This window comes from Sminthopsis crassicaudata, chromosome 1 (genome assembly GCF_048593235.1).
Source record: "Sminthopsis crassicaudata isolate SCR6 chromosome 1, ASM4859323v1, whole genome shotgun sequence".
NCBI classification, from domain to species: domain Eukaryota; kingdom Metazoa; phylum Chordata; class Mammalia; order Dasyuromorphia; family Dasyuridae; genus Sminthopsis; species Sminthopsis crassicaudata.
In genome coordinates, this window is record NC_133617.1 from 57,330,312 (window position 1) to 57,358,006 (window position 27,695).

At 45.9% G+C, this 27,695-nt stretch overlaps 1 protein-coding gene across 1 annotated transcript; it reads right to left on the minus strand.

Annotated features, from left to right (window-relative positions):
* WDR18 (WD repeat domain 18) lies at nt 1–26,831 on the minus strand. Its single transcript, XM_074305280.1, has 10 exons — nt 26,588–26,831; nt 20,424–20,534; nt 13,904–14,037; nt 13,651–13,792; nt 12,221–12,364; nt 11,500–11,564; nt 11,208–11,332; nt 7,971–8,137; nt 2,009–2,077; nt 1–1,280 (listed from the first exon to the last, which is right to left on the minus strand). Exons 1-10 carry the CDS (start codon nt 26,795–26,797, stop codon nt 1,149–1,151), a joined length of 1,299 nt encoding a protein of 432 aa, XP_074161381.1. The 5' UTR covers nt 26,798–26,831; the 3' UTR covers nt 1–1,148.
* Between the last annotated feature and the right edge of the window lie 864 nt (nt 26,832–27,695).

Sequence of the window (27,695 nt, forward strand, 5' to 3'; positions counted from 1 at the left end):
TTTCTTAAGTCCGTAGGGTTTTTTTTTTTTTAGCAGACCTACAGAATTAAAAATCATGTGAACCAGGCCAGATTTGCCAAGGATTATGGGTGGTATATAAATGAGGTGTTTGGAAACTGCATTAGGTAAGAGCTAGGCTGAGGTGAAAGCAGCTCACCAAAGGGTCATGTGCTTGCTCAGATCAATTGGGAAAATTTAGCAAAGACAGGGAATGGGGAAAAAGCCCACATATCAAGGCTAGGAAGAAAAAAATATCCACGCAGGTTTTTGACTTTTTTTTGTTTTAAAAAACAACCAATAAAAAAATCCCAACTATATATACATAGCTAAATAGGTAGATACAGACTTACATCTATATCTATCTATCTATATATATATAGAAAGATGTTTCCTGAGACAAAGAACACCAAGTCTCCAGGGAAAAACAAAAACAAAACAGGTCTGGCAGGGACCCAGATAACCTACATGGAGACCAAGTAGCGCTCCCAGAGGCCCACCACGTGGACCTTCCCACTCGGTCACACTGAGGAGGTGAGCCTGAGCCTCCCAGCTTGACTATTGCTTTGCCCCAATATTAAAGATGGGGAAGAAAGGAGGGGGAAGGCTGGCAGTTATTTCATGAGAAATGCTCCCCCTTGGGCTACAGGGTAACAAGTATACTGACTGGGGGGAGTGAATGAAGGGAGCTAGGGCCTTCACCTGAGAGAAGGGAAGAGAGAAAATGAAGGCCCAAAAAAAGCCCTTTTATCAAAATCCAGGATCTCATGGACTAAAAATATAAAGAGGCCCTTGGTCGGTTGGTGCCATTGCAGCTGGTTTCCCAGCGGCCCCAGGAGACCTTGCAGTGACAGGGCGCCCGGCCCCTCTCTCCACCCCGGGCATTCTGTAGAGTCAGCGCTGGGGCAGACTCTCACCACAAGTGCATTGGTTGCTGCGTGCCCACCTGCCCACAGCCTAGGCTGTTACACGAAGGCCATGCATTCAGAATCTGGTCCCAAACCACAGGATGTAGCCACAAGCAAACGCCCTGCCCCGAGCCCTCGTGGCAGTCAGGAGGCCCTAGGGCTGCGGGCACCGGCTCCATGCAGGTCTGGGGGCCGTGTGGCTGCTGGCTTCTGGGCAGCGGGCCAGGCAGGGGAAGCTGGGAATCATTTGGGTGGCTTGGTGATGATGTGGCTGGAGAAGTCAAAGAGGTCCTTGTTGATTTTCCGCAAGGCGTTTACCTCTTCCTCCAGTTCGGTCACACGGATTTTCAGCTGTTCCTGGTCTCCCAGGGAGTTCTGAGGGAAGAGGAGATACAGGGTAAGTAAAGACAGGTTGTGTGTGGCTCAGGCCCTAAGACTAAACACCCTGGGCCTGATGGGAGGGAAACTGGGGGCAGAGGGGCCTGAAGTCCCCCCAGTGAAGCACAGATTCCCAAAAGCACTCCCAAGCAGGGAAAGCCCTGAAGAGGGGCCCCAGACAAATCCTGGCCTGGACACTTGTGAGGAGCAGCTTCAGAGGTCTTCTAGGACATGAGGGGATGGGTGCCCACAGGACATTGCCCCCAATCTTTGATAGGCCACAGCTACCTGGCCCCCAAACTGACTCTGGATGATGAAAGTAGCCAGCTGCTTCCCTTGCCATGTAGATCTGGCGCAGACCACCAATGGCTCAGACCACTGGGCAGAAGCTCCAGAGGCCAATTTTGAGAGAACACAAGGAAAAATTTGAATTGTTTGAGAAGCTAATTGTTAAGTGCCAAATTCACCATCACCGGCTTCTTCTAAGCAGAGGGAGAAGGCAGAAGGGATTCCTGCTTTGACTGGGTCTTAGACCTCTGAATTTCCTCCCAGCACCAAGTCTACGATGCTAGGAACTTGCTTTGGATTGCTGCAGTGACCTGAACTGTCTCTTCTCTGCCTGGCCTTCCCTAACAGAGAACAATGGCCCTATCCCAGGGAGGGCTGGCAATATCGGCTCCCTGGGAAGGAGGGCTGGGGAGCTCTGGCCCTCCAGACACTCTTACCTTATCCAATGTAGTACACATCACAGAATGCAGCGTCTCGGCTCTCTCCAAATAGCTCTTCTCAGATCCCTAAGAGAAGTAGAAAGTTAGGGCTTTTCCTCTAATTAATTAATTAATTATGACCTTATTATTGTCATTTCAGCACAATAGGATTTGAATATTAACCCTGTGTCTCACTCTAATCAGGGACTGATACTTTCACTGAAAAAGTTTCTAAAGTTTTCAACCTTAGCTTTTCCTCTTTTCAGAAGTCACACATAGAAGAAAGAGGAAGGATCAGGAACCAGATCTCCTGAGGTCTGCCCCTAGTCCAGTCAGGGGCAACTTGATTCCTATGTGCTGGATTCTATGCCCTCAATCATAAATTTGAGCTACAGAGGACTGAGCCAAGACTCTTGGCTTGTGCACCTAACCTTACCAGTTATGATAGCCAAGTCCTTTTCTTTTCTGGGCCTATTTCCTCAAAAAAAAAAAAAAAAAAAAAAAAAAAAAAAAAAAAAAAAAAAAAAAAGGTAAGAATTAGATTTGATAAGGGCACTTATCTTGGAAAGCCTCAGAAGACCCTCCCAGACCTGACATTATGGGTTCTAAGGTTCCCCCCTAGATGTGATAGCCTACAATTTTATAAGAAAAGGGCAGGGGGAGGGTAAAACAATGAATCTGATTCAAGATTTTAATACCACAAACTAGATAGGATATAGCTAAGCCATGTGGCTGTTCTACAACAGGGAAGATGATCCCCAGAACAGTGATGGGGGGAGGTGAATCCCTCCAGGAAAGGCCTCTCCTCCATCTCTAGGCCACTGTCCTAGACGGTAAGTAATCCCAGAAAGAGATGGATGGGCTGGGTTCTTTGATGCTTGCAGAAAGAGATTTGTTTCTTGGCTCAGGGCTGTCTGAAAGTTCTGCCTTTCATTAAGCTTGGGAAGGCCACTCTCTGCAGAGGCATCCTCTGGGCAGAGTTAATCCATCAGACCTGGCAGCTCTGAATGCTCTCTGGAAAGCCAGGGAGCACCTGACAAGAATGGCAAACTGAGCCAGCCTTGAGACTACTCTGACAAGTAGATTCACAAAAAGAATCCCCCCCTTCCCCCCTGCTGCTGCCTTATTTTATAGAGGGGAGCTGAGGCACACAAAAAAGGGACTTGCCTGAGTTACTACGGATTCCCTATGCTCTTTTCACCGCTGCAGACGGAATGATGGATAGAATGGGGTCCAAGGCTCTCATTCCCTACAGGGCTCCAGTTCCCTTAACATGCCATGTGACATTAACCAAAACCAGTCAGGCTGACAGGGACATTTCATCACTGCTTGCCCTGTGCCAAGCACTGGGCAGAGTCAAGGAAAGGCAAAAACCAGAGCCTCTGTCCTCAAGAAACTCTCAATGGAATGGGGGATACAATGTGCAAACAGCTCTACCCTATATACTGGGCAGGGGGGTGAGGGTGGAAATCTCAGGAGATGGCACGTGCACTAAGAGAAATGCCCACTGTGGCATCTTAGCTGGCACCTGAGGGAAGCCAGAGAAGACTGTCAGGAGGCAGAGCATTCTAGCTCTGGGAAAGGGGCAAAAGGCACAGGGCGGGGAGATGGGGTATGTATAGGGGTCACAGGAAAGAGTCTGTGATGTCAACCATGGTCAGTGACTGGAGGATGGACGATGGCTATTAAGGAGACCAAAGGCCACAATGAGGAATATATACCACTATATGACTTTGGGCAAGTCAATTCCAAGGGATCCTAGAGGTCAAGTTCCCCCCTTTCAGTGACCTGTTCAAGGGAACCCAGCAATCCTGGGTTATTTTCTCTGCTGCCAGTTTCCTTATCTGTCCAATGAGCAATCAGTCCTCCTCCATTGTGGCTGATCAACATTTCTTATGGCTTTAAATCCTACTAGGATTAACCTGGACTTCATAAACCTTTTCAAATATGCTGATTGCAGCCTTTCCACTTTGAAATCCTAAGGATTTGATGCTCTTTAAGAGATGGTTCTGAGAAGGGGTCTGGAGGCTTCCTTAGGCTGCCAAAGGCCACACAGAGGCTGCTCAGACAGTCACTAGCCTGGGGAGAAGAGACCCGGGATTAGGGAAGCTGCTCCAGGCTTGGAAGGATGGGCAGATTTGGGAGTCGGGATGGGGAAGAAGGCCACCATGCAGAAGGCAGTCTAACATGGCCACAGTGGAGACAAAGGACAGTGGAAAGTATACTTCAAGGACAGGCATTTTGGATGTAACAGAGCTCCCAGAGTGCAGCCAACAGGAAAATTGGTTAGGAAGAGAGACTGGGAACAGAATGGGAAGGCCTTGAATGCCAGGCTCAGGAGTCTGGACTTAAAGCCAATAGGAAACACTTGAAGGCAAAAACTAATTCAAAAAGAAAGGGAGCAGGGCAGTTGCATAATCACCAGTGGCAAGGTGCTGTGTAAGCCCATGCCCTTGGCATTCTAGAGCCATCTTGACAGTGGTTCAGAGGATGGGAGAAGTTCAAGGAAGGCCAGGTGATAGCATGGCTGAGAGGAATGGGAGAAGGGATGGTTGGGTCTCAGTTTCTCCACCAGTCCAATGAAGAGTGCTGGACTAGAGGGATGACTCAAATTTCTGTGATTTTTTAAAGTAAAACCTGAGAAATCTGGAGGAACAATTAATAATCAACTTTTTTTTCTTTTGGAGGAGCAGCGGAGAATGAATGGAAGCTATGCTAGAGATTTCATCCATGTAGGAACTCTTGGCATGGATACTCTAGTCATCAATGCTACCAGTGACTCAAATGCAATATGTCGTCTTTAAGAGTTATGGGGTAGGAAGTATCAGAAAGACTAGGAGATGTGTCCATGTCTATGTAGCAAGTACATGATAGATGGAACCCGGGGATATCCATCCAAGACTAATCTGTTTCCAATATAAAACATTCCTTCTAAAATGACATTTATTTAGGGTCAACCAGATGGCACCATGGATAGAGCACCAGCCCTGGAACCAAGAAGACCCAAGTTCGAGTCTGGCCCCAGACTTGATACTTCCTAGCAGTGTGACCCTGAGCTGTCACTTAACCCCAACTGCCTTAAAAAAGGGGGGAAACTTATTTAATCCCAGAAAACTTTTACATTTGCAGAGCACTTTAATCATATTCTCCTCTGAGCTTCTCAAAAACCTGTAATTTAGGATCTCTACACATGATTATCCCCAATTTGTAGGAGGGGTTAAGAGAGTCAGAGGGATACTGTTGCCTACAGTCAGACACCTAGCAGTGTAAGAGGTGAGATGTGGACCCAGTTCTTCTACCACCATTCCCAGGGGCAGACAGCTGCATGGGCCAGTCTCTCACCCTCTGCTCCTGTATTAGTCACTGAGCTGAGCTGCTGATCTCATAGCCCTCTCCCATCCCACCTTCCAATGAAAATGGCCAGAGGCTGAGCTAGCTCCCCTCAAACGGCCAGAAGGGACGACAGGGCTAATGCCATTTCTCCTCCACAACAACACCACCCAACCCCGTGTAAAACTTATCCCCTTTGGAAATAACCACTTAATTGAAAAATGCTTAAACAAAGTTCTATGAAAAACTTTTAAGGAATCCCTAGGCAGCTAGCAGAATACAGAAGTACACGCAAGATAAAAGTTAAAGTACTCTAGTAAAGGCCCTTCAGGGCCTGGTGTTGAAACCTAAGTCTTCCCTAGGATTAAATGAGGCATTGAGGTCTATGACACCCAGGTAAGCACCCAATTACACCGATCTAGCTTTACCTGTCTCCCAAGAAACCTTCCCCTCCCACAGCAGACAATGGCTAGCATGGAAAAATCTTTAGGAAGAACTGTCTTTTACCATTGGAGGGATGAGCCACATATGATCACCACCATATACTCTCCTCCTACCTTCTCCTCCAGGGCCTTTTGGGGTATGGAGGGGGTCCCAGGTGGCTTCTCTAGGATAATGTCAGAGAAGCATAAGCTTGAACAGGCTCTGCCCATCTGGAAAAGCTGAGCATAGGCTAGCATGTCTTTTGGATGAGCAAGGAGGCCAGCCCCAGAGAGGTGGATGGATTTCTTTCCCCAGTTCTATGGCAATTCACAAAACTAATCTTATTCTTAAAGGGGAGCTGCTCTCTTCAAATGGAAAGAGGGAAAAGGTAAGTAGGGGGGAGGGTTGGTATCAGACACTTGCCTCTTGGTTCTTACAGGACCCAAGTTGAGTCTGGGCAACCATTGCCTTTTCTGAGCCCAGTAACCAGATGGCCACTGAATCCATGATTTTATGATCCACACTGGTGTAAGATAAAGCTTCCTAATGATCCTCATCGCATGCCCTGAGCCCTGGGTAACCCTGAGCACCTAAGCAATTGAAAGGGCTGGATGAGGTCATGCTAGCTAAGATCCCATGTAAAGCTAGAAAGAGCTCCCAAGTGTGGGAATTCCCTTTGTCAAGGCAGGTCCTAACCCCCCAGGGAGCTGTAGGAGGTACACAGGAGCCTTAGGTATCATACTGGAACAAGATTCAAATCACAGTGTTCCTGATTCCTCCAGCCTAGACTCTACCCATCATCCTGCAGTATCCCTGTATCCCAGACATCAGCATGAACCTTCCCCTATTAGCCATGAGCACACTTGAACTCTGGCAAGGGGGCGGGGACCAAGAAGCAGGTGGGATAAATGGGATAAATCAGACCCAACTGATATGGGTCTGGCCCAATTCTCTAAGCAGGCAAGGGCCGACACAAACATAGATTTTCAAGTACAAAGAAAATGGAATTTAGGCTGAGGCCAGGGAGAACTCGGGAGAGACATGTTCCTAGGACAGTTTTAGTGGTCAGCCTCTGATTATAAGGGAACAAAAGCATTAACCCTGAAAGTAGAAGAAAGAAAGTTCCATATGCATTCCCAAGGGAGATGCTCAGAGCCTGCAGCTAGCCCTTTCTGGTAATGACCTAGAACAAGGCAGATGACTTAGCTAACAGGGCCAGGATCCAAAAAGACCTGGACAGACTAGAATGATGGACTGAATCTGTAAGGTGAAACTCATCAGGGACAAATGGAAGATCCTACTTCTGGATTAAATAAAGCAGCCCCACAAGTACTAAATGGCTGAGCTGAAGTCAGATAACCGCTCTTAAGAAAAAGATCTAGGAGTCTTAGTGGTGTATAAATGTAAATGGCCATTGGGTGACATGGTAGACAAAAAAGGCCTCACAGGATCTTAGAAGTCATTAAGATCTCATCTGGAGTAACATACTTTAGGTATCCCATTTTAGGAAGGACAATGATAAGCTAGAATTCTTCCAGATAAAGGTGATTGGGGCAGTTAGGGGACCATATCATATAAGTAGTAGTTGAAGGAAGGGAGGATGTTTACCTTAAAGAATGAGGAAAGACATTGGAGCTGTTTTCCTCTATCTAAAAGACCCACCAAGTGAAAAATAGATTAGATTTGGAGGTTACCGGGCAATAAGAGCACCAGCTGGAAGGTGACTGTTGTTGCTCAACCTACAAGCTAGATGATCATCAACAAGCATTTATCAGGCACCTGCTACATGCCCAGGGCATGGCAGAGGGAGCTCCTTTTCTGGCCGGGAGTCAGCCCAGCTGCTCTGAGCCCTTTAGGCTTCAGGGCCGTGTAAAGTCGTGCCAGCCAATGTAGGCCAGAGGAATAAAGCCTTGGGGTGAAACTCCTATGGTCTAAGACCAAGCAACTGTGGCCTCTGCAAGTCTGCTGGACATCCTATGTGGGTTCCTCTATTGGCTGCAAACAGCCCAGGCTTTGTCTCCAAGGACCAGGTTGGCTTTTTTGAGCCAGTTCCAGTAGGAAAAGGGCTGCCAGGCCCTAGAGGGCCCAGGCCGCAGCCCAACAGATGTTTTACGATCGCTGTGTAGCCCTTTGAGGTCCATTTTTTTCCCCACCACCACAGAGAACACAGAGGATCAGCCAGGTGGTCACAGCCCTCCCTAGGCCCATGTGCTGCAGACTTCCATACCTGCCGGTGCATGCCCAGGCGCAGCATCACTGCCTCATTCCCTGATCCTTCACTGCTCTCCGTTCCCAGAAGGTTCTTGCTGAACTTGGGCAGGGGCATGGTGGGCTTACAGTCTGGGTTGAACATGCTGGCAGGCGCTAACACGATGAAGGCATTGGTGACAGGACCTGGGGGGGCACAATGACACATCCTCAAACACAGGACTCAGTAACCAAAGGGAAAGCATGCACGCCACCTGAGGCTGTGCAGGGTGAGGCAGCAAGGGTCCCTGCCACAGACCAGAGCTACTCCCCCTGGTTCCCAGCCCAGAACCGAACATGCTCCTGAACCAGCATCCTGTAGCAGCCATCTCAGTCTTTTCCTTTTGGGCAGGGGAGAGAGGCTGGACAGGCAGAGGGCCCTCCCAGGCCTGTCCCACAGCCTGGGGCTGGGCCTTTTCTACTTTCTAAGCCTGGGCTGACTGGGCCCCATCCCCACAGGCTGCCAACCTCACAGCCTCGAGGGGCCTCAGAGATGCTCAGTCTGGCCTCCTCCTCATTTTAAAGATAAGGACCATCCCACAGACACCTGATACCCAGTCATACAGTGGATTACATGCTGAATTAGAGGAAATTCTGCTATGAAAAGAAAAGGAAAAGCCCAACTGGGAAAGGAAGCCAAAAGCAGAAAACAGGCTGTGGGGGCTCCCAGGAGTTCTACGTCCCAGGATGGGGTTTCTTCACCTACATAAGGTCCTGGGCCCCCTCAACAGGCCGAGGACATCAAGGACATCGAGCCACTGGGACATTTGGGGTGTGGCTTATCCAATCAACACTCCCGATGACCTGAGCCCTTCCTCCCCTCTGCCAAAGCTGCACCAGAGGCCTGGTGTCCAGTGCCCGAGGATGGCCAGTCAGATGCAGGAGGGTTTTCCAGGCACAAAGGGATAGGACTGCCTGAAGGGAGGCCTGGACAGGTCCCAAGAAGCAATCTCCACCTGGCTGAAGGGGGCTGGAATTGGTGGCCCCAGTGCCTCTCTAAGACCATCATCAATCTTGACTAGGGGATCCTAGCGGGTTTCCATGGAAGTGTTCCTCTGTAACCGTCTCTATTTCACTCTCTGCATTTACAAATGTGATTCTTCCACAGGAGCCCAGGACATAAAGATCGGCAAAGGCGGGAATCTACACGTTAAGGAATGCCTTCCAAGCAGTGGAAGAAGGTGTGTCTAAGGGCTCTGCCATTGGGAATTGGTGTTCCCGGCTCCATTCATCCTTCTCTTTGGAGTTCACTCACAGGTCAGGCAGCATTACAAAAAGGCAATTAGCCAAGAGCTCTTTGGGGTCTTAGGAGAGGAAATGAGCCCAATAAATCCCGTAAGTAAATGGTTGCTGAAACTCGGGTAAGTGGAGGGCAGTCTCTTAGTGCCAAGAGGAACCTTCCTATTCCCTGGGGTGGGAGAATGTGACACTAAGGGGGCATAAACTGGGCCCAGATCCCCCTGCAGTTCTAAGTCCCCATTCCAAGGCTGCAGACAATGGACACACCTTTACTCTGCGCCTCCTGTGGTACACTGGGAAGCCACGTCCCGAGCCCTAGTCCTGCTCAGAGCCGTGTGGTGAGCAGAGAGGGAAGCTCTGTCACCTGCAGCATAAAACCCAGGGGGAACAAAAGGCAGAGAGTCTAAAGCTGTGTCCATGCAGGAAGGAAGAGGGAGCTTTCAGACAGGGGGGAGGGAGGCCCCTTTGGGAAGAGACCCACACTTGAGCCTGGACAGGTCGCATCTCAGGCTCTACAGGAGCAGGAACACAAGAGGCACAGGCAAACTTCCTGAACAGACAGACCCCAACCAGGCCCCAGAGCTGCAGGAGCCAACTCTGGTTTCCAGGGCCTTCAAGGCCCAAGTCTGTCTTTAAAAACAAGACACCCTATGCTTTTACATACTTCCCTTTCTCCTAATTCCCCCTGCCCTCATCCAGCAAACTCTCTCTTGCAGCAAAAATAAAACCAATGAAACAAAAAATAGTTTGGTAGAACTAAGCAATACATTAACTGAGTTGGCAAGAACAGCTATGTTCTGCACAGTGAAGGGAGGAAGGCATATCTCCTTCACCTATTCTTTGAGGTCAGGTATTTAGTTTTTTCAAGGGGTACAAGAAAGTTCAAAAAAGAAAAACATAAATTAGAAAAACCTGCCATGCAGCAGTTTGGGGTAGAGTGAGCAAAGTAAGGGGCAAGAAGATTCCCTGCACTTGTGTAGTGTGATTCCTAAATCACAAAATAACAATAATAAAGGAGTTTTGAAATGTTTAGTCTGGAAAAAATTTTTTAAACATAAGTATAATCCTGTAGTGATAGTTTATGTGGGAAGAGTCATGGAAGGATAGGCACACTGATACATTGTTGGTGGAACTATGGCACAAAAACCAATGTGGAGTTAGGTAAATGAAGCGACTAAAATGTCCATATCTTTGAACCACAGAGTCTAATACTAAGGGCTCCTGTCCCTAAAGAAGCCATTGGTTAAGAAGAAAGTCACCATATGCACTAAATTATTAACAGCAGCACTTTTTTGATAACAAAGAATTGGAAGCAAAGTGATGCCATCAATGGGGAATGGCTATGTGGTATATGAATGCAATGTGATGTTCCTGTGCTCTAAGAAGTGAGGAACAGAGAAGATCTCTATGAACTGAAGCAGTGTGAAATAAGCAGAGCCAAGAAATAACCTACACAGTGACTATGGAAGTGGAAGGAATAACTGAAACAAAGCTGAATTAACAAAGTTACAGAGAAGTGGAACTTGAATAAAGGGAGAAAAGAGGATGCCCCCTCTTTGGAGGTGGGAGGGTCACAGGTACAACTGCACATGGTTTCAGATTTTTCAACGTACTGACCAACTGTGCCAGATGATCTTTTTCTCTCTCAAAAATACTTTTTGTTCTATGGGAGGGCTCTCTGGGAAGCAGGGGAGGGGCACATAGGATAGTTATGATGACAAATAGAAGACACCATTAAAAACATATGCCTGGTCCTTCTTTCTGCACTAGGTTTCATGCACAGAGACAGAAAACACCTATTTGAGAATGCTGAGAAACAACTTCTTAGCTTACAAGGAAGTTGGCTCCCCATCCCAGGACCCCAGGTGAAGGCTCATCTCCAACCATCTCCTTTCCTGGCTGTGTCCATGTCCCTGGACGGTGGACAATGAGTGCTACAAGTTCTGTCCTGTGGTCAGGTTCCTCCTCCTCCCCCTACCTTTGTGGCTCACGGTCCGAATGCACTGCTTGCTCTGGATATCCCACAGCCTCACTGTTTCATCATGGGAGCCTGACAGCAACAGGCTGCCGTCTGCTGACACCGAGAGACATGTTACCTGGTTCCTAGGGACAGAGGGACAGAGAATTCTCTTTGTTCTGAGGAAACAGAATGAATGACGACACGGTGAGTGGCAAAGGAGAAGCCCCTGCCCTCCCCTTCACCCAGCCTACTGCCCATGACTTTATGCATGAGCATATGGAAGCCACCTCCCCTGCATCAGCCCCCTCACCGGTGTCCTTTGAATAACTTTCCATTCTCCTGTTCAGTGCGGAAGGTCTTCTCTCTCTGCCCAGGCTACAGGGGTCAAGCAAGAAGGAAAGGGAATAGGATGAGGTACAGGAGGGGCCCAGGTCACAGAGAAACTATCTGTATAATAGGCAGTTAGAGAGCTCCTTAAAGTTTGCAAAGGACACACTCCATCCATGATTGGCCCCTAGAAGCCTCCCAACAGCCCTAGGAGGGAAGTGCTACAGGTAATGTTATACCCACTGAACAGATGAGCCAACTGAGGCTAGAGAAGTTACATGACTTGCCAATGCTAAGAGTCAGGGTCAGGTTTTGAAGCCAGGTCTTTCTGACTCTAAGCCCAACATAGTTTTCACTATACACCATACCAGGGAAGATAGAGACCATAGACATCTCCATGTTGCTGCTCCTTGGGCAACATTGGTGTGATGTTGTGAGCTCTGGTCGGAAGGGAAATGGGCCAGTGATTTTTGACTTGGCTGCACATCAAGTGGGGTATGTGTGTATATGTGTATGTAGGGAGAGGAGGGGATGATATGGGGGAAGGAGTAATATGTGTGTGTGTGTATGGGGGGAGGAGGAGGTGACATGTGCAGCCACAAAAAAACCCCTAAGGAGATCAGCCAAGATGAGTCCCAAGCCCATGTAATTCTAGAAGCAGGAGGGGACTGAAGGCCTGGTGGCTTCTTCCCTCAAATACTCACCCAAGAGAAAAGGTCAACCTGGAACACAGACCCGTCGCTGCCCCCGCAGAACAGATGGTATTCAGCCAAGTCCATAGTCACAGACAAGATGGCCATGTCAAAGAGAACCGAGAGAAGCAGTTCCCCGGAAGAGATCTCCCACAGCTGGGGGAGACAGACGGAGGACAAGACCATGTAGCCACGCAGCTGATGTGCAGGCTAAGAGCAGATACTAAACTATCCGGTGTCCTGAGACCGAGAACTGGAAGGAGACTTGAATATACTGTCTAATACAACCCCACAGATGGCAGGGACTTACTCAGGGTCAGGTGGGCAGTAAAGCAGCAGACTCAGGACTCACACCCAGCTCCTGATGCCAAGGGGCCAGCTCCAAAGGTGCCCACCACACATTAAGAGCAGCTCACGAGGTTTTCCCTTCCCATTCCATTGCCACAAGGGACAAACAAGATAGGAGGGGCAGGAGTCCTCTTCCATCCCAGGCAGGACCCGGGCCAGGCTTCTCCCCTCCTGTGTAGCTCTTGGGAAGAGGATAGGGATGAAGGCGGACTGAAAGGCCACCATATCCGTGGCACTCTGAGTTTGCATTGCCCAAGTACTATTTCTTTCTTTAAATAATTTATTTGATTTGTGAGCCTTTGTTCAAACTGTTGGGCCTCAGTTTCCTCCTCTGCAAATTGGCAATATGATAGGGTTGGAGAAGGAATCATCTGAGTGCCTCCTAGTTCCGGATCCCATGACACTCAGAACTTCCACTCTAAACAAAAAAACTGCTGACAAAGCAAGAGATCTAGGTTGAGAGAGAAAGGGAAGATTAATAACAGCCAACCATCGAGAGGGGGGGAGGCAGGGAACCAGGGAATCGTGCCAGCTGGCACCTGACCAAACGCCTCCCGGGCCCAGTCATTCAAGGCCCATTCCTTCCCTTTAAGCCCATTTCTAAGCTCTGCCTCAGCTCCCACCAGACAACCGGAAGCAGACACTTCGCCCTCTTGCCTATCACCTTGTATAAATTAAGACTCAAATCTCTGGGAAGCTGTTCTGGATAAGGGGCCAGATCATCTCTGTGAAATGCAAGGGCAGAGGGACGAGTGGGTATTCCCAAGCAGGAAAAAGTTCAGACATGTTAATGCAGCTCGTCTCTGGACAAGGAGAAGCTATAAACCTACAAGGGGGATTAGGAACTCTCTGAAGGCTTCACAGCTCTTAAGAGACAAGGGGTGAGAAGCCTGCTGCTACTGGCCAGATGCCATCTCTTAAAAACAAAAGCTCAAACCTGAACTGACTGCAAAAGCAAAAGACACCTCCCAGGACTAGACCCAGAAAGACTTTAACTCTTCAGAGACCTCAGCCTGACTAGCCTGTGGTCACCCACAGGTCAGTCAGGGCTCCAAGAGAACAGGGATTCCAGTAAGGCCCCTTGCCAGTCTTACCTTCACTGTCTGGTCCAAAGAGGCAGTGACGACTCGGGCCAAGGGCCCCCCAAAACCACAGTGCAGGTCTGTGATGGGAAGTGTATGTTGAGACCACACATGACGGGGATCAGGCATTTTGGACTGTTCTACCTGCAACACACTAGGGGAATAGAGATAAAAAGAAAGAGAAGGTCAATCCTGAGGAATGAGCTGCCAACTCCCACATGGCTCAGAATTCCCTAGACAATGGCAGGACCAGGGCTCTTCTTACCTGTGGAGGCTCCACACCAAGGCCAGGCAGTCTTTGCCACCTGAAAGGAAGTGACTGCTATCGTCCGTGAATGCCAGGCAGGAGAGGTCTTGGTAATGGCGGTTCAGGATGGCCAGGAGATTCCCTGTGGAAACCTGGGAAGGAGACAAGTGAGACTGTGGGTCCCCGAGAGAGCAAAGCCGGGGATCTGTGCCAGAGAGCATGGTGGGCAGAGCCTGGTGGAGAGTCACTTGGTTTCATGAAAGCTCTTTTCCCTTCACAAATGGAGACAACTGCACCTGCAACATCCATCCTCTAAGGCCATGATGGAGAACGCACATTGTAAGCCTTAACTCTGCAGTGTCCCAGTGGAATGTGAGGAGGGATTGCTACAGAAATGGCAGTTATGAGAGCAAATCTGAACACATAGTCTGGATGGTCTCTCTCCTTTCGGCAAGGACTCCTTGGGCTGATGGTGCCCTCTCTCTCCAAATTCACAGCAAGCTTCTGGAGAGCCCAGACTAGCTTGACTGCCTTCTTACATCCCCAGCATGCCTTGCTCATAATAAAATGGTGTGGAACTGACAAGAAAAGTCAAATTATCCTTTGAGAGTTTTTCCCCTTTATTTTTGATACACATTGCTTTATGAATCATGTTGGGAGAGAAAAATCAAGAGGAAGGGGGAAAAACCATGGAGAGGAAAACAAAACAAAACAAAAAAGCAGAAAAAAGAAATGGACATAGCATGTGTTTATTTATATTCAGTCTCCATAATTCTCTTTTTAGATGCAAATAGCATTTTCTATCCAGAGCTTATTGGAATTGCCTTGGGATCACTGAACCACTGAGAAGAACCAAATATTTCATAGTTGATCAAAGTACATTCTTGCTGTTACTGTGTACAATGGATGCCTGGTTCTGCTTGTTTCACTCACCATCAGTTCATATAATTCTTTCCAGGCCTTTCTAAAATCAACTTGTTCATCATTTTTTATAGAACAATATTAAATACTTTCATATACTACTTGCTCAGCTACTCCCCTATTGATGGGCATCTACTCATTTTCTGATTCTTTGCTACCACAAAAAGAGCTGCTACAAACATCTTTGCACATGTGGGTCTTTTTCTCTCCTTTATGATTTTCTTGAAATTATCCTTTGAGAGTAACATGACAGAAGTTCTAATGGGCTTCTGGATGGGAAGACATCCCAGGAAGATATGAATTTAATCTTGTCAGAGAATGCCCATCAACTAAGGAATGACTAAACAAACTGTGGTATTATGAGTGCAATGGAATACTATTGTGCTATAAGAAATGATGAGCAGGCGCTGGTATCAGAAGAACATGAGTTCAAACCCAGCCTCAGACACTTCCTAGCTGTGTGACTGTGGACAAGTCACTAAAACCTCACTGCCCCCCCCCAAACAACAGAAGAAATTTGTAGGAGGAGTTTAAAAAAACAAAACCTAGAAAGGCTTCTATCAACTGATACACAATGAAATGAACAGAACCAGGTGAACATTATGCATAATAACAGCAAGATTGAAACTATGATCATGAAAGACTGCTATTCTGATCAATATAATACTCCAAGATAATTCCAAAGTACCCATCATAAAAAATGCTATCTCCTTCCAGAGATAAAGAATTGATCAACTTGAGTACAAACTGAAGTATAAGTTTTTTCATTTTATTTTTTCTCTCTCCCCCTGTAACATGGCCAGTATGGAAATGTTTTGCATGATTTCACATGCATATTGCTTGCCTCCTCAATGGGTGGGGAAGAAGTGGGAGAAAATCTGCATCTCAACAATGTCAGAAACAAATATATAAGTCACAGACCAAAACCAAAAATCTCTCTACCAAGGAGAATGAGCCAAAGGCATCTGGATGGGTTGCCTCGGGAGATAGTTCCCTTGCCCAGGATGCTTCTTGAGGGAAAGGCTGTAGAGGCACCTGTTCAGGGGCCAGTGAGACTAACAGGCCCCTGAAGCCTCTGCCTGTCCCTCCTGCCAAGCTGGCACTTGATCATGTCACATGTTCCCCAAATCCCTGGGCTGTGCTTACCCACTGTGACTTTTGGGAACTGCACTCTCATCAATGTGCTTCCTTCTTTAGCCAGTGGGGGAAAAACAAACAAAACCAGGAGAAGCAGCAGCAGCTTCAACAGAGAGCCCAGAGGTCAATGCACACACAAGCTTCAGCCACGCTGGTCCACTTGCAGTTGCCCCCAGAGAACATCCCACCTCCATCTCCAGCTTCCATGCATGAACAGGCTGGTTCCCATGCCTGTAATGCTCCCCCAAATGCTGGAGCGTCCTTGGCACCTGCATGCTTGCTGCTGCCCTTGCTGGGTCAGAGGATGCAGAGTCCTTGTTCGTGTGTCCCCCAGCCCAGTGCCTGGCGCGGAGGAGGTGCTTCATAATTGCTAGCTAAAAACGAAGCCCTCACTGGGCGCCTGGTCCAGATTCCCAGAGCACAGCCTGCCCTCTAGTGGTCACAAAAACTACTACCGAAACCTGAGAAAATGGGGCTGCAGGTGATGGAGCAAAGGGACCGCCCAGGCCACGGCTTGGAATGATTTCCCTACAGTCAGACAGATGTGTCCAAACCCCACTCTCCAGCACAGCCTCAGGCTGCTCTCCCCATGAGCTCCCTCTTGTAAGGCTCCCTGGGCCCATCACCCAAGGAAGGCCGGCAAAGGTGCAGACTCTCCCAGGGGCCTCAGAAGCCTCTCTGTCCTGGACCCTGGTGATATCACAAGCTAGCCAAACCCACCACTCAAAGCTTTCTCCAAATGGGCAAGAACCCTTTAACTCAGGTCCTATTGAGAACTAGATCTATCCAAGTCCCTCGCCTCAAAGGCAGCCTGATGCCAAATCCGCATCCTGGACTGTATCTGTTATGCAGTCCTATTGGATTTAATTTGGATTGGATTACATTGAACTTATTAAATTTGGCAAACATTTCAAGTGCCCACAACTGTCCAAGGCGCTGGGACCAAGCGGAGGCAGAAGGGGGTCCAGGGGACAGAGGTCAGGGGAACAGGAGAGTGGCTCCTGCCTCAGACACCAGCTGGGTGCCAGGGGGCATGCCACAGCCTGCAGGGTCTCACGTATAAAATGAAGATGACAGTCAGATAATCTCATCTATGTGCATTGCTAGCCAAGAAGAGGTTTCTCATTGTTCCGTTAGTGCTGGGGGAGACAAAGATCCAGGCAGACCCTGCTCTCTGGAGGCACTCATAGGGGTGCGGGAGAAGAAGCCAGGGCTCCAACAGCCTAGAATGGCTCAGCCCCTGAGAGGCCTGTGGAGTACAAGGCTGCTCAGAGCTCCGGGGTGAGAAACAATGGACAGCCTCATAGGTGGCGGTGCTTTCCCTCCAAAGTGCCTGCAATCTGGAGTGAGTGATGAGAGCACACTCTGCCACTGAAAAAGCCAGCAGGGGAGCAGCAGAGAGGCAGGGGAAGATGGAGGGGCTACTGTGATGGCTGGCTGCAAATCGAGAAATCGAGGCCCAGAGTAGTGAAATCACATGTCGAGTATCTGAGGCAGGATTTAAACCCAGATATTTCTTTCTCATGCCCATTGCCCTATTAGTTATGCCATGAAGCCTGTTTTCCAAAAAAATAATTTTATTTTTAAATTTTGAACTTGGAAACACAAAAAAGATGGACATTTTCATTGGTAAAAAACACAAAAAGTGCACATGAAACCTGAATGTCCATCTTATGTCCTTTGCTTTTAAATAAATAAAAGGGGCAAAGAGCTACTGTGCTTTGGGTGAGGTGGTCTGTCCTGCTTGGTCTTGCTTTGGGTCACCTGGGTCACTAGCCTGAGCTCTACTTCATGAGGAAAGACTCCTTGGCTCTCTGGGAATCAGAATGTTGAGTGTGCAGGTCCCTCTATGGCCCATATAGGGCTTTGTAATTAAATGAAGGGGTTGTAAAATTATGAATTATTATCAGTAAATGTCTGATTTGTATACTTAATTTTATATGCTTATATACCTGGGTCACAAAAAATTTCTCAGGCAAAAAAGGGTCATGAGCAGAAAAAGTTTAAGACCACCTGCTCTAAGGCATTTGAGAATAGAGAGGCAGATTTCCCAGTTCCAGAGCTGTGGTTGCTCCCCAAGGCATTCAGCATTCCCCTGTGGGATTCCAATCCCCTGGAGCTTTTTTGGAGTAGGTCTCTGCTCCTGCCAACACCAGAGAGAGTTTTAGAGGCAACAGTTATTTCTGGCCCATCTCTGTTCCTGCTGGAAGGCTACAGGCTTTGCTGATTCTAGCTGACTTCCTGTGTAGGTCTGAAGTAGAAGTAGCCACTTACTATATATTCTCATTGGATTTCTGGATTATTTTTTGGTCTGGTACAAATTTTAGGAGTTTGTTATCATAGCTGTGTGGGAGCTGGGTGGCTGGCCTCTATTCAGCAAGCCATCTTGGCTACAATCTGCAAGCAATTTCTCTATACCAAAGCCAAATGACTACTTGTTGGGGAAATGGTGGGGGCAGAGGAGATTCAGGTATAACTTAGATGAAGGCCTCTTAAGTTTCTTTCAAGTCAAAGATCTGTGACTCTCTAGGCAGCCAATGGAGTAAATGATTACAATCCCCTCTATTCTGTCTCCTGTTAAGCTATGGACAACTTACTTTTTTCTAAAGGATTGCAGTCTCCCAGTGCTTTGAGATGAGAACAATCATTGAATAAGAGATCCCCTAACAGGAAGCAGGAATGCCCTTCATAGCAACTGTGACAAAGACAATATCTAATCTCTGGAGATAAGCCAAGTTCTACTTTTTTACTTTTTAAGTACATTGTAACTGATGGGAATCAAGTGGGCTGGGTGATGTTTTGCAGAGCTATTACAACCAAGTATCCTGAGGTGAAAGAACTGAGCTCTATTGCCTATTCTTGGCTACGCCCTGATCAAGTCAGCTGGTCTTTCTTTAAACCTCAGTTTCCTCATCTTTCAAGGACACTACAAACACTAATTTGTATAAAGTATTTCACAAGTTCATTTTAAGCCTCATAAGACAACAGAAAAATGTAGAGTCTGTTCTTGCCTTGTATCCTATGGTAATCCTAATCTAATCCTATTCTATATATCTTTTTTCGACCAGGAAAAGGAGATAATAAATAATCTTTGCCCCAGCTATAGTTCACAAGAAAAAAAACTTTACATTTTATCAGAGGGATGAACTACCATCTGACAAAAAGAGAATCATTACCAGTATGAAAGGAGAAAAGAGGGTTCAAAAATCATGTACAAAAATGTTGGAATGAGGCACAGGAAGGGGAAGGGTACAGCAAATCTCTTTGATCGTGTGACACGTGCTACGAAACCTATTTACCTTAAAGAAATGAGATGCCCATTGACTAGAGGATGGCTAGAACAGTGTTGGTACAGGAAGGTAAGAAACATTCCTGTGCAATAGGAAATGAGAAATATGGGGACTCCGGAGAAGCCTGGGCCAACTTATATAAACTGAGGCAGAATACAGTAAGAAGATCCAGGAAGCAAAACAATGCAAGCAAAACTGAAGCTGTGAACAGAACCAAGCTTGAGCTAAGGAGGGGAAAGGGACTGAAAAGACCAAAGGAGGGCAGAAAGGTCCAACAACAAAGTCCAACTTTTTTTACGTGTTGGTTAGTTTTACTAAACAATTGTCTCCTTTGTTCTAAGGGATAGCTTCTTTTTTGTAGTAGGAACTACTTTGGGAAATGAAGGTGATATAAAAAATATATTGAGCGAATTTCTAAAAGCCTAATTTCCCCATATTAATGGACTACCATGGAAAGAATATTAAGAATAATTAACAAAAATTAATATAATATTTTAATAATAGCCTAAGTGTTATATAATTAAGAATTTGCTGCTCACCCATGACAATGTTATATGTTATTTTGCAGTTGTCTGTTGTTTTGTTACATAGACTAAAACTAAAAACTTGCTATAGATAATTTGCAGGTATGAATAGCTGACCAACACATACACACATACCTCTTTTCTCTGCAGGTAAACTTACTATTCACAGACCCCAGATTAATACTTGAATCTCAAGACCCCAAAAGAGAAGCAGCTGGTGACACTGTGCTTAGAGTACTGCACCTGGAATCAGGAAAACTTGATTCCAAATCTGTGTTCGAATACTTACTAGTTGGGTAATTCTTGGCAAGTCACTTAAAATTGTCTCCTTCAGTTTTCTCAATTGTCCTTAACAATAAGATTAATAATAGCACCTACCTCCCAGAGTTGTTGTAAAGATCAAACAGATAGTAGTTCTAAAAAGTATTTAGTACAGTGTCTGGCACACAGTAGGCATTACATAAATGCTTGCTTTCTCCTATCCTCAGAGAAAGTAAACCAAAGGGTCAGACATTTGGACAGTAATGGAAAAAGAAGGAGTTTTGTCCTTGATTTTGGCCCAGAAGGATGGAGATCTCAAATTATAATGCCAACAAACAAGGCCAGATAATTCTGTCACTGAAAACAGTATTGATCCGGCCCAAAGAGAGGGTTTCCACTCCTTACCTCCCATAAGTATATGCTCTCTGCAATGCCAGCTAGGACGTACAGGCCATTAGGAGACGCAGTCAGACACGTCACCAGTCCGGGGCATACGATCTTCTGTTGAAGCTGATCCTGTGGGGAACACAACACAGGTGGGGGTGCCGTTGAGCTGAGGGAGAAACTTATTTTCCTTTGCTTCTCCCTGAGGCAAGGCCACATTCTGCTGAAATGGATGAATGGCAGGCGGGAGGCCCAGAAGGCCAGGCCACTCCAGAGTATAGACAGAAGGGAGGGGGGGTGGGGGGGGTGGGATGCTCCCAGCTCCTCCCAAAGACCACAATTCTTATCTGGAAAGAGACAAATGGGATTGGGGGGGGGGGGGGGGGAAGAGAAGGAGGGAATTGTCTCTGTTACACAAACACTTCAGAATGTCTGCTGGGTCTATACCTCTTGCAATAGCAAGTAAGGCAAAGTAGACATGTAGATGGTTACCCTTGGGAGTCAGCAGAAATCTGGGTTAAATTTGGTGTTCAAAGACCTCCAGTTGGCAGTTTTGAGTAAGTCCCTTAAATTTACTGAGTCTCAGCTTCTTTATCTATAGAAGTACATGAATTAATGAATGGAAAAACATTTTTTTAAGTGTTTACTATGTGCCAGAAGCTACCCTGAGGACATAAATATAAGAAAGGCAGAGATTGACATTCTAGTAGAGAGAGAACACAAAATGGTGAGCTACAAAGGGAGTGGGGGGCAAAGGTCACCTCCCAGGGTGCAAAGGGCCTGGTTGGGAGATGGCCTGAAATATTGTGCTTTGGAGACACTGTGTGTAGGGATGGGGAGTAGGCTTGTTTTCACACAAACTGAAGGTCTATGTACTATACTGTGCAAGTCTATTGGTCTTTTCCAACAGTATGTGTTCACATCCATGTCTCTGCATCACATCTTTGGTAATTCTTACACTATTTCAAATGTTTTATTATAATATCTCAGATCAGTGATCTTTGATACTACTATTATAATTGTTTGGGGACCCTACTAACTGCATCCATATAAAATGTGTTCTGACTATCTGTCTCTGTCCCTCAAGCCCTCATTCCCTGAGAAACAATTATGTTGAAATCAGGCCAATTAATAACACTACAATGGCATCTGTGTTCAAGTGAAAGGAAGAGTCAATCGATGTGGCAAACTTCATTGATGTCTTATTTTAAGAAATTGCCACAACCACTATCCTGAACAGTCAGCTCACCTCAACAGTCATCGACCTCAAGACAAAATTCTCAACCAGCAAAAAGATTACAATTTGCTGGTAATAGTGGATGGGCTTTGGAGGCAATAACAGTATTTTAAAATTAAGGTTTTGTACATTGTTTTTTAGACTTAAAACTATTGCACACTTAACAGACTACAGTATTGTGTGCCATTTAAGTAATGTACCTGAATTATTGTCACCACCTCTATCTTCATCTCTCCAAATGATGTTACTTTTATCATGGGGGAATGGAATGCTAAAGAAGGAAATCAAAAGATCCATTGGAATAACAGGAAAGCTTAGTCTGAGAGTACAAAATGAAGCAGGGCAGAATATGATAAGAGTTTTGTCAAGACAACTTGCTGGTCACAACAAACACATGGATATCACCAGATGGTCAATATCAAAATCGGAATGATCATATATTTTGCAACCAAATGTAGAGAAGTTCTATACAATTAAAACGAGATCTGGAGTCGACTATGACTCAGATCATGAGATTCTTCTTGAAAAATTTGGACTTAAATTGAATAAAGTAAGGAAAAACATCAGGCCATATAGCTATGACCTACAGAACATTTCTTATAAAGCAGAAATGATGAATAGATTTAAGATTTAAAAATTGGTAGAATATCTGAAGAACTATGGACAGAGGTTAGGAACAAAAAAGAAAAAGAATAGTAAGAAAGCAAAATTACTTCTGATGAAGCTGTACAAAATGATGAAAGAAAAAAAGGAAAGGGAAATTCCAGAGAATAGCAAGAAAAGATAAAGTTTTCTTAAACAAACAATGCAAAAAAATGAAGGAAACAATAAAACAATCTTTTTTAAAAATGAAGTCATTAAAGTAATTTTTCATGTAAAAATGGATATGAGCAAAACCAAAACTGATAGGGATTTATTAGAAGCAGAAGAGATGACAAAGCAACCGTGTTTTAGATAAAGGCCTCATTTCTAAAATACAGAGAGAATTGACTCAAATTTATAATACAAATCGTTCCCCAATTGATAAATGGTCAAAAGATATGAACAATAATAACAACAAAAAAGAAAAATAATTACAATATTGCCTATATTTTACATGTTTTAAAGGTCTATGGAAATATGAGCTATTTTTTCTGAATTTCTGTTTTCATTACTATTAGCCATTTTTTGTTATAGACAGCCCATCAGAAATAAAGACTAAATATGCCCAAAAAAGAAAGGATATGAACAGATAATTTTCAAATGAAGAAATTAAAACCCTTTCTTATCATATGAAAAAATGCTCTAAATCACTATGGATTAGAGAAATGCAAATTAAGACAACTCTGAGAAGTCATTTCATGCCTTTCAGATTAGCTGGATATACTGGAATACTGGAAGGGATTCAGGAAAACTAGAATACTGATACATTATTAGTGAAGTTGAGAACAGATCCAACTATTCTGGAGAACACCCTCTGATACAAACAGTATCTCTACTGGGTTTATATCCCAAAGAAATCATAAAAGAGGAAAAGGGATTCATGTGTGCAAAAATGTTTGTAGCAGCTCTTTTTGTAGTGGCAAGGAACTGGAAATTGAATGGATGCCCATTAGTTGGGTAATGACTGAATAAGTTATAGTGTATGAACGTAATGGAATATTATTGTCCTATAAGAAATGACGAGGAGGTTGATTTCAGAAAAACCTGGAAAGTCTTACATAAACTGATGCTAAATACTGTAGTGAGCAGAACAAAGAGAACATTGTACATAGTAACGACAAGATTATATGATTAACTGTGATGGACTTGCTCTTTTCAACAATGAGGCAATTCCAATCCACTTGGATGAAAAGTACCATCCACATCCAGAGAGAGAATATGGAGATCGAATGTGGATCTAATTCTTTTTTTTTTGGTATAGCATGATGAATATATAAATGTTTACAAGATTTACAAGTTTAATCTATATCGGATTATTTGCTGTGTTAAAGAAGGTGGAGGAAGAAAAATTTGGAACACAAGGCTTTAAAAAGTGAACATTGAAAACAATTTTTGCATGTTATTTGCAAAAATAAAATATTTTTAAAATTTCATAAATGGAAAAAAAAGAAGAGATGGCAAGAACACACAAAAGAATTAGATAAAGACCTTGTATTCACTGATGACCAGGACCAGGGCACTGCAAACAATAAGGCTTGTGGAGATGATAGAATTCCATCTGAGCAATTTAAAATCCTTAAAAGATGATGGTGTTAAAGGATTGTCCTGAGTTGCATTCAATCCTAAAGAAGGGCAAGGCCCTGGAGTATTTAAATAACCAAATAATCATTTGTGTTGTGTATTGGTGTTCATTTCAAAGGTAATGCTTAAAATTCTGCAAGATAGGCTTCAGCAATATATGAATCAAGAATTACCAAAAGTAAGACTAGTTTTTGAAGAAGCAGAGAAACTAGAGACCAAATTGTCAACATTCACTGGATTATAGAAAAAGGAAGGGAGTTCCAGAAATACATCTTCATCAACTATATTAAAGGTTTTGACTGTGTGGGTTCATAACAAAATATACACGTCCTCAAAGAGATGGGAATGCCAGATGATCTTGTCTCCTGAGGAACCTGTATGTAGATCAAGAAGCAAGTGAGAACAAACATGAATGAACAGACTGGAAAGAAGCATATAAGGGTGTATATTGCCCCCTTATTTAACTTCTGTGCAGAGTACATCATAGAAAATGTTAGGCTGGATTAATCAAAAGCCAGAAGTAAGGTTGCTAGGAGAAATATGAACAGTCTCAGAGAGGCAGATGATATCAGTGATAGCAGAAAGTGAAGAGCAATTAAGAAGCCTCTTAATGAGTGTGCAAGAGGAAAGTCTAAAAGTTTGGCTTGAAGGTAAACATAAGGTCCCCCAAACCATGGCAAATAGTCCCATCATTTCCTGGCAAAGATAGGGAGAATGGAAGCAGCTTCAGATTTTATATTCTTGAACTCAAAGATTACGGCAAACGGGGTCTGCAGCAATTAAATTAAAAGACAGTTACTTCTCGGAAGAAAACTATTGGACAGCATGCTAAAAAGTAAGAGATGTCACCCTGCTGACAAAGGTCCGTATAGTCAAAGCTATGGTTTTTCCAGTAGCAACGTATGGACCATGAGAGTTGGACTATAAAAAAAAGCTGAATGACTGAAGAACTGCTGCTTTCAAATGGTGGTGGGGGAAGAGACTTGACAGCAAAGAGATCAAATTAGTCCGTACTTAATTTAGGCTAACATTGGAAGGACAAAAACTGAAGCTGGAGTTTAAATATTCCCGGCACGTAATGAGAAGGCAGGCCTTTTTGGGAAAGATACAGATGGGGGGAAAGATTGAAGGAGGAGACAGAAGACCCAAGTGGTCGCAACTTAATCCTTTTACTAGGAGAAGTAAAAAGGCCAGGTTTAAGGTCCTTGGAGTCACAAAGAGATTACAATAACAAAGCCAGTTAGGAATAAACTGGATAAATGTAGATCACTGGGTGGAGAACCTCTCAGACTGAGGGAAGCATTAAATGAGCACTTTTAAAAGCTAAGTGACTATTGTTCTATTGAATAGAGTAAGAGATTAGTCCTAAACTGACCTTTTCCTCCTTCAAGATTCTAATCAAAGTTCTCTCACTTTGCTTTGCGGGACAGAAAAAGGTGAGGTGACTCTGCTAGTTTGGGTATTTTTCTCCCTGAAAGAATGCCCGATCTAGGAATAATGTTAATTAATAACTTTCTGACACAATTCTGCTTGATATTTTTATTTCAACACAACTACTTCCAAGGAATTTGCAGTCTATTGAAAAGGAGGAACTAAGACACGGATATGCCAAAATAAAACGTGTGATGGGAGGAAAGTCATTTTTTAAAGCGGTCTTTAGACCGCTCATCCCTCAGGAGAAATTTGGGGAGGGAAAGAGTCCAAGGCCAGATCTATGCAAAAGAAAACTGGAGAAACCACTTTATTACAAAATGATAACACACTATCTTCCGGCACAGCCGGGACAGTTTGTTTTGGGGTTTTATTCTCCATTTTCCTAGCAACTACTTTGTTTTGGGTTGGCTCAGCCCGAGCACGTTCCTGGAGCGGCGTCCCCGCACCTCATCTCTACCTGGCCTGCACATCCGTGCTTTCGCACCCGGCCCCTCATTGGGCCGCCATCTCCCCGAAAAGAGGAACCATGACTTTTCCCGATCTTAGTACCCTCGATGCACGGTCCAGCGCGGGCACGTGGCGGGGCTGGCTAGTCCGACCCTCCATCCCCACCCCGGTGTCGCCTCCGGAGCTGAACGCAGTCTGAGTGCGCAAACTTTCCCCTTTTTCCTTTTGTACCCCCAGCATCCGGAGTATAATTGATCCTTGATCAATACACATCGATTGGCCGGCGCCCAGAAGATCCCTCGAGGGTCGCCCAGCCCAGCACTCTGCGCCCTCCTTGGAAGGTCTAGAAGCGGAGGTGCAGGGAAGGGGGATAACCAGTCCAAGATCACCCAATAGGTGAGAGGGCACAGGGCTCTTTCTATAGGACGGAAAGGAGGGAATTTTAAGAGGGCTGTGAAGAATGGAAGGGGAAGAGGGCAGGGATGGGGAAACACATGGGGGAGGAGGAGCACAAACCGGGGGAGAAGAGGACGCACAGGGGGGGAGAGAAAAGACGTAACCAATGGGGGCCTCGGGCCGGCTCGGCCACGCCCCTCCCCCCTTTTTCCCTCCCCCCTCCCCCACCTCTCTCAAAGGAAGGCCACGCGTTCTTCCCTCAGCCCACCGAGCCTACGAGGGAGCAGGGGCCCAGCTCTCGCCTCTCCTCGCCCAGCCCCTCTCCCCCCTCTTCCTAATCTGGCTTCGCGCGCCCGGCCACCCAGACCGAACTTTTTCAGCCCAACGTGGGCCTCTCCCCTCCCCGCCGCCGCTCTCGCGCCCTCCCGCCCCGCGCGCCTGCGCAAACCTTTCGCTGCAGCTCCCAGGCGCAGATGTAGTTCTTGCCGAGCTGTCCCGCTAGCAGGTGCTCGCCGTTGAGCAACGCAAGGCTGCGGGGCCCGGTCTGCCCGCCGCGGTACGTGTGGAGGCTGGTGCCCGAGTGCAGCTCCCACACAGCACAGTTCCATAGCTGACCCGCCGAATCCGTACACACCGCTACTTCCACGGGCGCCGCCATCTTTGTCTCCGGACACTAGCTCCAACCCCCTTGCCCGCGCGGCGCGGTGATTAGTCGGAGCTAGTCCCGCCCCCTCGCTCTGGTTGGAGCCGGAGTGGATGGGTGAGAACGCAACGCCCTCTACAGGGAGGGAGGACCTAATGATTTCGGCTCATTCCCGGCTAGCTCGCTCCACTCTCCTATGCGACGTGATGCACGTGGGAGTGAGGTTCCAGCTTTTACTGCGTGGCCGCACATCAGACCCCCAACTTTTCCGGGCTTGCAGTTTCCTACTGCTCAAAACGAGGCGGAGTGGGGACTACGAGCTTCCAGCTTTCCAATTCCCGAGATTATACAGGATCTGAGCCTCCATTGGTTAGAAAATCGGAGCCCGCCATCTTTTCACAAAACTCCTCCTCTCACCTTCTTGCTATGCAAATATCTAATGCAAATTTAATGTAAAGTCATTTGCATTTAAATCTCTGAGAGTCGCTGTTGCTAGGCCCCTCCCATTCCAAACTTTGTGTCTTAATAAACCTGGTCTCCGGGTCGTGCTTTAAAGTTTCATCTTCATCATTAAAATTTTCTACACTTTCTTCCATTTAGCTGATAACAGCAAAAATAATAAGATTAAACTTTTAGAATCAGAGTCAGATTTGAACCTTGAGCCCTTAGAACAGAGAATGTCGGAAAGCCGCCTGAGTTCTCTACGTCCCCATCAAGCCGTCCCAAGTCAGAGTAACAGCGCGAGGAAACAGAAATAATAAAGAGAGCTTCCTTTCTTCTCACACCGTCCTTACAAAGCGCTTCCCTTAACTGTTCTCGGAGGCAGATGTTCCGTGGAGCATCTTTGCCGTCGTCTGAAGATTTGAGATTCAGAGAAAGTAGTAAAACGGGAGCTAGAACCCGGGTCTCCCGG

Coding starts and splice junctions, on each gene's coding strand:
- WDR18 (XM_074305280.1), bottom strand. CDS start 26,797: ATGGCGGCGCCCGTGGAAGTAGCGGTGTGTACGGATTCGGCGGGTCAG. Junction 12,365..13,650: donor CTTTGGACCAGACAGTGAAG/GTAAGACTGGCA, acceptor TGTCTCCCCCAG/CTGTGGGAGATCTCTTCCGG. Junction 8,138..11,207: donor TCGGACCGTGAGCCACAAAG/GTAGGGGGAGGA, acceptor GTGCCCCCCCAG/GTCCTGTCACCAATGCCTTC.